General features: G+C 37.7%; 1 protein-coding gene across 1 annotated transcript; it reads right to left on the bottom strand.

Moving 5' to 3' along the window:
• Positions 1-523: 523 nt before the first annotated feature.
• Positions 524-13,363, bottom strand: LOC139935462 (solute carrier family 35 member C2-like). Its single transcript, XM_071930091.1, has 9 exons — positions 13,234-13,363; positions 11,936-12,223; positions 9,909-10,059; positions 8,173-8,309; positions 6,916-7,084; positions 5,576-5,659; positions 4,573-4,748; positions 2,702-2,831; positions 524-1,796 (listed from the first exon to the last, which is right to left on the bottom strand). The coding sequence occupies exons 2-9, from the start codon at positions 12,128-12,130 to the stop codon at positions 1,666-1,668; spliced, it is 1,173 nt and encodes a 390-aa protein (XP_071786192.1). The 5' UTR covers positions 12,131-12,223; positions 13,234-13,363; the 3' UTR covers positions 524-1,665.
• Positions 13,364-13,661: the final 298 nt, after the last annotated feature.

The following is a 13,661-nucleotide window of genomic DNA, read 5'->3' as shown; positions in this document are numbered from 1 at the left end:
AGAAAGAAGTAATTTTCCACAAATTTGGTTTCGAGACCTCAGATCTGGAACTAGATTTATAATCTAAACGCACACAACTTTGTGTTACAAGGGTATTTTTTTCTTTCATTATTATCTCGCAAGTTCGATGACCGATTGAGCTCAAGTTTTCACAGGTTTGTTATTTTATGCATATGTTGAGATACACCAACAGTGAAGGCTAGTCTTTGACAATTAAGTCGCGTGCCACAGTCAAGACACAGGACACGTTTGGTAGTTGTCAAAGACCAGTCTTCTCACTTGGTGTATGTATCTCAACATATGCGAAAATTACCCTGTGAAAATTTGGGCTCAATTGGTCATCGAAGTTGCGAGATAATAATGAATGAAAAAACACCTTGTCACACAAAGTTGTGTGCTTTCAGATGCTTGATTTCGAGACCTCAAAATCTACCTCTGAGGTCTCAAAATCCAATTCTCAGAAAAATTTCTTATTTCTCGAAAACTAGGTTACTTCAGAGGGAGCCGTTTCTCACAATGTTTTATACTATCAACCTCTCCCCACTACGCGTTACCAAGAAAGGTTTTATGATAATAATTAATTTGAGTATCAGAGTAATTACTAATAGTGTCAACTGCCTTTAAGCTTTGGCACACGCTGTTGAGTTGTGGTTATCAATTATACGAGTTCAGTTGTGAGCAAGAGTTTGTGCCAGCCATGGAGCAATGAAGTTGACAATAAATGTTATAAACGTACATCAATACTTGCGTCAGTCATTTTAGGGATTAGGACATAATGTACTAGGGTACAAATAGGAGGGAAATAAATTTTACTCTTTGTCAAGTTATGCAAGTTATGATGTACAATACGGCTTTTTCAGCATTTAGGCGTAACTGCGCTTCAAAAAGCGTTATTTTCCACACATTACTAGTGAGAGCTGTTTTAACAAATTCTGCAATTAAAGGAACACGTTGACTTGGATCGGTCGAGTTGGTATTTAAAAAGCATTGAAGTCGTTTGTTATGAACAGCAAATTGTAGATAGATAATTTCAAAGTAGAATGATCAACACAAACATGCCTCGAAATTGCATGGTTTTCCTTTTACATTACGAAGTAACATGGTAGGCCATTTTGTGGAGCCAAATGTTGACTCAAAAGGAAAACTGTGCAATTTTGTGGGAGTGTCGTGGCCGAGATGTTAAGAGCACCGAATTCAAACTCTGGTCTTTCTGATCAGCAGAGTGTGGGTTCGAATCCCCAGCCGTGACACTTGTTTCCTTAAGCAAGACACATAACCATTGCTTCGTCCTTCGGATGGGACGTAAAGCCGTTGGTCCCATGTGTTGTGTAAACGCAAGTAAAAGAACCCAGTGCACTTATCGACAAGAGAAGGGGTTCGCCCCGGTGTTCCTGGCTGGATTGGCAGCATATTGGGCCATAGCACCTTGTAAACCATTACATGGTGCTTAAGGATTAGTCTTATATCTCAAAAAATCGCCCCACTCCTTGCAGTAATAATATTATTGTTACTTGTGTGGATCATTATAAAAAAATTGCTTTAAAAATATCTTTCTAACTTTATTCGTTTTATAACAAATGGTTTCAAATGCTTTTTAAAGACCAACTCGTCCGATCCAAGGCAATGTGTTCCTTTAAATGTAACGTACACATATAACGACAAGTGCTATAATTGGGTAACATGCATTCGTTTGGCAGTGAATATTTCTTCTTCATCGTCATCGTTTGCTTCTCCATTCATCAGAAGCTGCTCCAGATCTGAGTTTCCTGAAGTTCCGTTCCTTGTCTCGTCTTGGTCTGAATGAAAAGTTTAACAGCCATTTAAAAACCGGAATATACATGTAGGGAACATAAATAATGCGATTGATCTTTCCGTACAGAATTTTGTTTTTTTAATTCACAGATTTACAAATAACTTACATGGGTTACAGAAGGTAATTGTGAAAGATATCTCTTGAAATATTATTCCATGAAATGCTTTACTTTTTAAGAAAACATAAAAAATAACAAAAAATCTCGATATCGAGAATTATAGATTAATTTTAAGTACATGTCATGACACGGCGAAACGTGCGGAGACAAGGGTGGGTTTTCCCATTATTTTCTCCCGACTCCGATGACCGATTGAGCCTAAATTTTCACAGGTTTGTTATTTTATACATAAGTTGTGATACACGAAGTGTGGGCCTTGGACAATACTATTTACCGAAAGGGTCCAATGGCTTTAAAGGCAAAGTCAACCTTTGGTTTTTGGAACCATTCAATTAAATTCCATAAAACTTTGAATATCTGAGAAAATTTAATTTTCAAAGGTGGTTGCGTTTATTAGAAATGGCTGACAATCCGGATTGGTCCATAATTGGAGCCCACAGTTTGAGAAGCGTATCTGCCAGTTATCATTCTCAGATTCAAATTTTGGGGAATATCAAAATTACACATTTTTTTTCTTATTTCTTATAAAAAAAAATTCTTATAAGACTGAGCCTGATCTCACAAAGCTGCTGAAACAGAAACTATTGCTTGAAAATTCTCTGCTAAGCAGCAATGAGCAGGACACCAGTCACAATTTGATATGACAAGGTAGTTTAGCTGGTAACCTTATTCTGATAATCATTTGTTATGCTTAGCTACTTTCTGTGCTTAAGCAGCTCTATGAAAGTTGGCCCTCTTCTTATCAACAACCAATGCTCATTCTATCTTACCTTTTGATGCAACAGCTTTGAGGACGACATGCAGAGCAATACCAGCTAAACAAACGATCATACCAATGACGTTAATCGGAGACATTTCGTCTCCATTGTACTCAGTGGCTAGATACAGTATACAAATTTCCTGCAGATAAAAATATAATAAAATCATAGCAGAATGTCAGTTTGAGTCAATAAATATTAACAGCAGAAATGTCTTTCTTCCAAGGCAATGAACTTTTATTTAAATTGCCAAAATGATTCAATATTAATAAAATTGTTGAAAGATGTAGATGTAGATGATTATTTTTCTTTTGAAAGTAATTTCTTGACTTGTCAGGTTATTTCTTGACTTGTCAGGTTATGAATAATTATTAAATTAAATTATTCAATAAGTAAACTTCATATTGAATACTGCTTATTTATCTATTCTCAAAAACTCATGATTGTAACTTATTATTTAGGCCTATATATTCTTCTTTTTGTAGAGGCCAGACCCTGTACAAGCCTAGTCTTTCTGTCTGCGACCTCCCCTTACTGTTATTAACTTCTTTAATTAGTTTCCCCTTACATTGTACATGTACACATGGTATGGAAAATAAACCTGAAACCTGAAACCCGAAACCTTAACCTGCTTTCTATTGACATCTTGTTTTGCTAAAAATAACTGTATGTCACACAAACGTTCCACCACTATGATACACAAGCCTACATTCGTATGGACTGTAAAAAGGGGAACCCTGTTAAAGCCCTGGGAGTAGGTGGCAATGGCCTCTGGAAAAAACAATTGTAGCCCACATCTTGAAGTGGCCTTCAGGCCTTGTGTGTCAGACGAATTGCATAAAATAAAATATATATATAAAAAATAGCTCCATAGTGATCACCACAATCAATAGACCCCTAGCCAATTGCTACACAGAGGCTGAGCTCACACGCATGTTTTGACACACAGAAAACGGCTATCGTCCAATCATTTGCCTTCTTTGACCCAAGTGGGGGTGCTAGAAAACCCCAGTAGGGCGCTTTTTGAGTATGTGACCTCACATGCAAGGGGTCTATACACACAAGTAAACATGAAGCTTAGATACGTATGCTTACACACGTACTGAAATGTGAACACATTGCCTGACACCTCAGTACTAGAAGTTTCTTTTTTACAGCATCATAGTGCCATGAGCTATTGAACCCACCAGCAAACAATGGCTAGACAACTAAATAATGTAACACATTTATACTGCCAACAAGCCTTAACATTCCAAGACTACTGCTTATTAGAGATTTCTTGAGCAGTATTTTTCATGGAAACTAAACCCTGGTTCATACTTCCTGCGAATGCAAACGCGAAGTGAATGTTGGCATCGCAAACTTCGCAACGAATGTCGCAGCTGTATAGCTCGGGGCAACTCACTTGGAATATCGCTGCGAAAGGATAGTTGTGACGTCATATTCACGTAAAATTTGATTCGCATTCGTAGGAAGTATGAACCGGGCTTAAAGGAACACGTTGCCTTTGATTGGACAAGTTGGTCTATAAAAACCGTTTGTAATCTATTTTTATAAAATGCATATAGTTGGAGAGATTTTTTTGAAGTAGAATACAATGATCCACACAAGTTTGCCTCGAAATTGCGTGGTTTTCCTTTTACTGTGCAAACTAACACAGTAGGCCAAATTTGACTCCCATTAATGGCCAGCCGTGTTAGTCGACGAGGTAAAAGGAAAACCGTGCAATTTCAAGGCATGTTGTGTAGATCATTGTATTCTACTTTTACAACATCTGTCTACCCATATGCATATTATAACAAACGCTTTTCAAAGACCAACTCGACCGATCCAAGGCAACGTGTTCCTTTAATTTCTGGGTGTATGTAACTCTATGGTCTCACCTTAAATATTCCAGAAATTGAAAGTGTGAGGCTGGATGTTCTGGAGAGTAATAAAAATTCGGAGAGAGCGAGCATAAACCCCAACACTGCTCCAATAAGGAGAGTAAACAACGTATGAAGGAAGACATTTATATCCTCATACCCTAGGAACAACTTGGTGGAGGAAAGGTGTACACCTGCAAGAAAAATGGGGGTTTTAATTTTAAAATATTTTGATGCGCGGCAGTTAAGTGCACCCGAAGCATCCATTCTATACCTTTTTACCAAAATGCCCCAAAAGCTTTAAATGAACACGTTGCCTTGAATCGGACGAGTTGGTCTTTGAAAAGCGTTTTGAACCATTTGTTCTAAAATGCATATGGTTAGATCGACGTTTTGAAAGTAGAATATAATTATTGACACAAGTATGACTCGAAATTGCACGGATTTCCATTTACATCGCGAACTAACATGGTCGACAATTTTGGGAGTCAAAATTTTGACCCCCCAAAATGGCCAACCGTGTTTCTTCGCGACGTAAAAAGAAAACGGTGCATTTTCGAGGCATGTTAATGTGGATTATTATACTCTACCTTTAAATTATCTATCTAACCATTTGCATTTTATAACAAATGGTTCCAAACGCTTTTTAAAGACCAACTCGACCGATTCAAGGCAACGTGTTCCTTTAAGCAAAGGCCACCACCCGAATTTACATCCTCCAATGCTTCCCATGTTAACATAGTATCTATATTTCTTAAACAATACACAATTTTGGGTTTTTCCAAATACTTTTACAATAAAAGTTTGTTTCCTTTCCAATAAAAACCAATGTCTGGGAGTATGGTGAATATACAAAAAAATGGTCTCTATTTTTGATATACAAAATGCACAGCACAGCATGACCTAATTTCATGGCACTGTTGACAGTAGAATTCTGCTCTTCAGGCTCAGAAAACTGCCTTAAGTAGTGCCCTGAAATTTGGTCCTGGCCTGGCGCAAAACAAATAAGACTTGTTTATACCTTCTACGACCAGAGCAACGGGCATTAAGCCCAAAATCATGATGGGTTGAAGGTGGTATATCGTATCCACTGGATTTGTAAGACCTGGAAAAAAAATATAATTATGTATTATTATTTCAAATTCTCACAACAAATTCTAGCTTTAAAGAAAACTTGCAAATGGTTTTAAAGGCACGAACTGAACACTATTGGTAATGACTCAAAATAATTATTAGCATAAAAACTTACTTGGCAAATAGCACTAGCAATAAATGTGAACTTGCCTTTTTAAGAAATGGTGGACACTATAGGAGTTGACCGGGCAAACTTCTATGGCTGTTTACTTACAGTGTAAGCAAAGGTGCTTGCAGAAGAAGGAAATTCTGCACTTACTTCAAGCGCATTTCACAAGTAAGCAAGGAATTTTGGCTAGTGTGCGAGTGCCTCCATGTTACTAGGCATTCTTCGCTTACACAGCTAGCGCATAAGGGTGATCGTAAGCGCAGAATTTGGCGGTAAGCAGAGCCATGAAATTGGGTTTTGGTTGGTTTTAGTGCGTAAAGACCATTTAACCCAAAACTCGTCTCGGTTTACTAGAAGAAAACATTGCTTAAACATTTTCTGCTGAGTAAAATAAGCAGGATACTAGTCACCGATTGTACATGTGACATTATACAATTGTTGCACGCTGTGACAGGATCCATGGCGTTTTGTACACCCGAGGGGGAAAATGGCACCCGAGGGGGAAAATGGCACCCGAGGGGGAAAATGGCATCCGAGGCGAAGCCAAGGGTGCCATTAACCACTGAGGGTGTACAAAACCCATGGACCCCAGTCACAGCGTGCAACAATTGTTTTGTTATACCTTGGTAACATTGTTATTCCTCTTCTCAAAGTTCTGTTGTCATCTTTAAACATTATTAAGACGGAGCAATGCGTAGTTTAACCATGGTTGAATAAGCAGACGAACAGTTCATATACGAAACAATTCATCACATGTTCCCTCGAACCCGCATGTGTTATGTACAGGGCTGGAAATCGACCAACGGTGGGAACGATCAAGGTGATGTACACCGGTGTACATCACTTTTCATGTTTCCTGGCGCGCTGTGCATTACGCGTAGCGCGCATCATTAGCCATGATGCATGCGTATTGGTTCTCGACCAATCAAACTTCACAATTTGTACAGAGGTATAACAATGTAGTTTGGCTGGTAACCTTATTCTTGTAAGCATAATTTTGTTGTGTGCTCAGCTGCTTTTTGTGCTTAAGCAGCTCTGTGACATTGGGCACTCCTAATAGTGTCACAGTGCTGTGCCCATCATTTCTCAACAATGTCTTCTTGGGTCAAAGTACTTACCTAGTTCTTGATTCTGCGTAATAATCTGAGCACATGACCATCTGATTCCACTGATGACCGAGGCAGATAAAACCATTAAAAAACCTTCTGCGTTGAATTGAGTTGACTCAAAGGTGAACAAGAACAAGCCACTGGCTATGAGAAGTACGATGACTATCTGACAACCATGCTGTCAACATGAAACAAACAAAAATAATATGGGTCAAACCAAAATTAATATTCTTTATCACCGATGCACATTTTCAATCTGATAAGTCGTTGCGGTACCCGCTGCCAAAACATAGGATTTGAAGCAACCAGACACTGCTCTAGAATAGCAAAGGTCGTGGGTTTGAATCCCACCTGAGTAAAATGCCTGTGATTTTTTCACAGAGCTCGGAAGTCTACAGTGCTAAACCATATAGGCAAGCATATAGGTGCACAATCTATTAGTTCAACTGTGTTTAAAGACAGTGGACACTATTGGTAATTGTCAAAGACCAGTCTTCTCACTTGGTGTATCTCAACATATGCATAAAATAACAAACCTGTGAAAATTTGAGCTCATTTGGTTGTCGAAGTTGCGAGATCATAATTGGAAAAAAAACACCCTTGTCGCATGAAGTTGTGTGCTCTTAGATGCTTGATTTCGATACCTCAGATTCTTATTCTAAGGTCTCGAAATCAAATTCTTTGAAAATTACTTCTTTCTCGAAAACTACCTTACTTAAGAGGGAGCTGTTTCTTACAATATTTTATACCATCAACAGCTCCCCATTACTCGTTACCAAGTTAGGTTTTATGCTAATAATTATTTTGAGTAATTACCAATAGTGTCCACTGCCTTTAAAGACACTGGACACTATTGGTAATTGTCACTGACCAGTCTTCTCACTTGGTGTATCTCAACATATGCATAAAATAACAAACCTGTGAAAATTTGAGCTTAATTGGTTGTCGAAGTTGCGAGATAATAATGAAAGAAAAAACACCCTTGTCACACGAAGTTGTGTGCGTTTAGATGGTTGATTTCGAGACCTCAAATTCTAAATCTGAGGTCTCGAAATCAAATTTGTGGAAAATTACTTCTTTCGTGAAAACTATGTCACTTCAGAGGGAGCAGTTTCTCACAATGTTTTTACCATCAACCTCTCCCCATAACTGGCTACCAAGTAAAGTATTATGCTAATAATTATTTTGAGTGATTACCAATAGTGTCCACTGCCTGTAAGTCTAGTCGACTCAGTCACCCACCCAAAATAGATTTCTTATGCTTACCGCTCTCTGTAGTCCAAAAAGAATTGCAAACACTAGGATGAAAATAATGGCTGTAGATTTAGACATGGTGTACAGTGACACAGTGATGTACAGCAAACTCCAATTGGATAACCCAATGTCCAGTGCACTGCTTATTCCTGAATGGGGTTTAATAAAAGTACAATTAGAACTCAAAGAAAAGGTACAAATTATTGAATTTTAAAGGGTCTACATGTATGTAACTTTTGTAGGACAAAAAACACAATGTCCACAGATTTACACTAAACTTACACAGTTTGAAGATAATGATAGTAGAAAGCTTCCCTGAGGTGCTGTAGTTTTTGTGAAATGAGTAAAACAATGTCAAGAAAATAATTTTCGTCTCATGAGACGAAAATTATTTTAATAATTTACAAAGGTATTTTCATGACATTTTTTTACTCATTTCTAAAAAACTAGAACACCTCAGTCAGTAATATCATTATCTTCAAACCCTGCAAGTTTTATGTAAATCTATGGACATTTTGAAAAAGTACCCAAATCCTTTAAAGAGTAAAAGTTCACTTCAATTAACAGGAATGTATATTGTTGGTAAAATTAATAGCAATAACAACTTTTGGTTTAAAAGCCTACAGCAGCTTCAAACAGTTTAAAGCATTTTGAGAATCATTTCACTTTGAAGTAATGTGGTTCTGGAAAAAAAATCAGTTTTATCCCCCAAAAATGTGAATCTGAGAAATGTTTCTGTCAGATACATTTCTCAGATTGTGTAATCTAACTACGGACTATAATCTTCCTTTGTGGACATAAATCGCTCTGGATTATCAGCAATATCTCAGAAACGCTACATTACAACCTATTGCACTGAAATGTCTATATGTAAGATTCATTTGACATTATATATAAAACATTTTGGGCAAATTAAAGGCAGTGGACACTATTGGTAATTACTCAAAATTATTATTAGCATAAAACCTAACTTGGTAACGAGTAATGGGGGGCTGTTGGTAGTATAAAACATTGTGAGAAACAGCTCCCTCTGAAGTGACATAGTTTTCGAGAAAGAAGTCATTTTCCACGAATTTGATTTGGAGACCTCAGATTTCGAGTTTGAGGTCTCGAAATCAAGCATTTGAAAGCATACAACTTCGTGTTACAAGGTGTTTGTTTCTTTCATTATTATCTCGCAACTTCAAGGACCAATTGAGCTCAAATTTTCACAGGTTTATATTTTATGCAAATGTTGAGATACACCAACTGTGAAGGCTAGTCTTTAACAATTACCAATAGTGTCCACTGCCTTTAAAGGCACTGGCCACATTTGGTAATTGTCAAAGACCAGAAGGCTACTCCACTTGGTGTGGAAATAAACAATTGTGAAAATTTGAACTAAAGTGGTCGTCAAAGTTGCCAGAGAATAATGGATGAAAAAAAACACCCTTATTATCACTTTGTGTGCTTTCACACGCAAAATAAAATACTTTAGCTGAAATCTTTGATTATAATTTAAATGAGAAATTACCTCTTTCTCAAAACCTAGTGTTACTTTAGAGGGAGTCATTTCTCACAATGTTTTTTTTTACTATCAACAGCCTTCCATGGCTGGTTACCAAGTAAGTTTTTATGCTAATAATTATTTTGAGTAATTACCAATAGAGTCAAGTGCCATCAAAGCGACTCAATGAAATTGGGTCCTGGTAATGAGTGTCCACAATAAAGTGTTCCATGAAGGGGGACGACAGGGGGGGGGCACATACCTGTAGGTACCACTTTCCTCATATAGATCGACCATGGTAGAATAATGTTCTTCCTTTTGTTATAGCACTTTAGACAAGTCCGCACTATTGATGCTATTATGAACTTGACTGTAAGATGAACAACGGTGACGGACAGTGGAAAACGAAAACCCTGAAAAACAAAAGCATTTACATTTATAGGCAGTGGACACTATTGGTAATTACTCAAAATAATTATTAGCATAAAACCTTACTTGGTAATGAGTAATGGGGAGAGGTTGATATAAAACATTGTGACAAACGGCTCCCTCTGAAGTGATGTAGTTTTGAAGAACGAAGTGATTTTTTCACGAATTTGACTTCGAGACCTCAGATTTAGGACTTGAGGTCTCGAAATCAACCATCTAAATGCACACAACTTCATGTGACAGGGGTGTTTTTTCTTTCATTATTATCTCACAAGTTCGATGACCGATTGAGCTCAAATCAGGTTTGTTATTTTATGCAGAAGTTGAGATACACCAACTTTAAAGGCTAGTCTTTGACAAGTTAATCACACAACTACATTGATTTAACTTATTGGAAGTGCAAGTAAAAGAACACTTCTAGGGCCTATATGAAAATCGTTGCTGTGCAAAGCATTAACTAAAGAGCATATTCCATGATTTTGCTTGAACTAAAAATTGTCAGTGCAAATTCACAGCATTTTGGCCAGCATTCACAAGTGACATCCCTGTGGTCTTACAGGAACATCACTGTAAGTTCACTGGAAAGATCTAGTTTTGTTATTTGCGTTAAACGATTCTCCTCCTAACAAAAGGAAAGTGTAATAGATGTTAAATTTGCATCGGGTATAAAGAAAAGTGGTTGAGACCCTTCGAAGTGTGTTGACATAACTGAACACTGATCTGGGTATAACATTGTACACTCAAAGGTCAACAATGGGTTATCATTGGATACACGAAGGTCAACAATGGATATTTAAGCAAGTGTCAACAATAAGGGAAATCCAATGGGGTGCGAGTTTAAACCAACGGTTCTTTTCAGAACCACCCCAACTCATTAGAGATAGTCATAACATGGTGTTACTGCAAACCTTTCTATATTGTATTTCCACCATGCAAAGTTTCAAATCCTACTAATAACGAATAAGGGAAAGGATAAATGAGCAGTAAAGCCCGGTTCATACTTCCTGCGAATGCGAATGGGATACAAATGTTGACGTCACAAATTCGCAACGAAAAATTCGCAACAAACAATTCGCAGTAGTTCAACTCACTTGCGAATATTGCTGCGAAAGGAGGGTTGTGAAGTCACATTTACGTCAAATTCCCTTGTCACACAGAGTTGTGTGCTTTCAGATATGCTTGATTTCGGGACCTCAAATTCTAAATCTGAGGTCTCAAAATCAAATGCTTGGAAAATTACTTCTTTCTTGAAAACTGTGTTATTTCAGAGGGAGCCGTTTCTCACAATGTTTTATACTATCAATAGCTCCCCATTTCTCGCAACCAAGTAAGGTATTATGATGATAATTATTTTGAGTAACCATTTGTCCACTGCCTTTAACAGAAAATTCCGCTTGGTGAGTTTCGTTGCTAACAAAAATTTAGTAGGGCACCAGTCACAGCAATGTTAACTTGGTGTAATTTTGGCTGGTAACCTGTTTCTGTTCAGCAATACTTTTCGGTGCTTAGCAATTTTCCTGTGAAAAAAAAAAAAAAAAAAAAAGGCTTAATGAAATTGGACCCTGGCCTCTGGGAATCCATGGTGCTTTTAGAGCATTTTCATTTTGACTTTTTTATCACAGTATTTTTGTTGTATAGCCTGGCATTGTGCCTATCGTACTACAACATCATGAGCAGAAGCACTCATCAGAAAGTGCCAGGCTTTTTGTTGTTTGCTTGCTGCTTTGTTTACATTTTAAGCCTACTACATGTATGTGCCACGTGACTCTGGCTGCAGAGTGTTTCTATATTCAATCAATTAAAAGCAATATCTGGGAATGGAGTTTGAAAGATTCAAATGTGGAAACTTTTGTAACTTACCTTAAACATCCACTTATTGTAAAAAGTCAAGCAGATGGAGCATGTGTAGAAGAATAAAATAAGTGCGAAGGTCTTTATGCAAACCAGAAATACAGAACACCACGACGAGCGAGTCAGTTTGGGCGGGGCCATCTTGTAAAGGGCGGAGTCCACCCTCACCTCCAGGAGGGTCTTGCTCCTTGTACTCTTTTTCATCTTAGACGTAGTGGGAAAAATTGATGATCTTGGTCTGCTCAAGATGAACTGAAGGCCTATCCCATGGGAGTTGAGCTACACAAACATCTTAACCTGTGACGGAAACATTGAAGACACAATTATTTATAATAATTAGGCGTTGGTGACAAGTGAAATTTACTAATCGACTGTATCCAGCCAGCACCTTTTCATTTGTTATTTATAAACAAAAAATTGTATTAATTACTCAAATTAGATTCTTTTTCGTAAACAAGTTGTGGCAGGATACCCAAATCTTTCAAAAGAGTTGCCAACACTCAACCCCAAGAACACTTCTAGTGGTACTCGGCAATAGTCTGTAAGTCTTGCTATAGAGCCAAGGAAGAATAATAATAAGCATGCGCAGCATGGGCGCTACTCCAAACATAGCCCACTTTGTTGAGCTGTTAATGGCTCCCTTTTAACATCGGTCTCATCACAGCTTAATGGAAACTGTGATATATGAGATCGGATGTTTAAAAAAAAAAAGAGCCATTTTTACAGCTCAACAAGGTGTGCTTTACTCCAACCAGTGGCAATTAAATGAATTTGTGCAAGTAAAACTTCTCAAATCAGCAGTTATCTTCTAGCCCTACTCCATCATATTAATTGCCAAATACGCTGAGTCATGAGTAATGTGTTAGCTATTTGTTCACAATCACATGATGGAGGAGATCAAAACCCTCCATCCATCCTCCCGACAACGGCCTGGCATGGAAGTAGGTCACTTCTTATAACATCTTTAGTGTACTATCATCACAAAAGACTAAAGTAAATTGCTAGCTACTATAAATAGATTAAATCCAAATAGTATCCTTAGGATACGACACTGGATTGGGCCTATTTGGGGGCTAGACCTGAGACGCTCCGGAGGCAGTCTGCCAGCGCCAGACGGTGAACTGGTACAACAAACAGTGACATGTCCAAAAACCGTCTGACGACCACCACTGCTGCACCAGATGGCTGCTTTTATTTTATCCCGATAGAAAGTCAAACTCAAAGTCAAAGTTCAGTTTCCACTTTTATTTTAGAAAGAAAATTAAGACGATCAGGCCCTGTAATTGCATTAACCATAACGTACTCACCATACTGGTTAAATCATCTAAACCGTGTTAATTCAGTATTGCTAATAACATTACAAACTGTCCATGCGGATTATTTTTTGGCTCAGAATCATCAGAGGAAATGTCAACAACAAACAGTTACATGGGATTTTCATGGAGCAACGTGTATAGTCGGGCTCTCTGAAATTACGCTGTATCAACACAAACAACGAGGAAGGAACCAGACACACGTCCTTGCCCCGTAAGCTCGCTTATGAATAATGCATTTTCTACTTTGGCGCGTGCGCTTCAAAGAAGAAAACCTTCAAAGTTTTCGCCACAAGTTCGTAAATTTATCGCTAAAACTTTTTTAGGCATCTGGAAATTAAGCCCACAAATTAATTGTGCAAAAGGGATGTTTTTCTTACATTGTTTTCTTGCACCTTCGATGACTTTTCAGAGATTAATTG

Source organism: Asterias amurensis, chromosome 3 (assembly GCF_032118995.1).
Source record: "Asterias amurensis chromosome 3, ASM3211899v1".
NCBI classification, from domain to species: Eukaryota; Metazoa; Echinodermata; class Asteroidea; order Forcipulatida; family Asteriidae; genus Asterias; species Asterias amurensis.
This window is presented reverse-complemented; position numbering and strand designations above follow the sequence as displayed.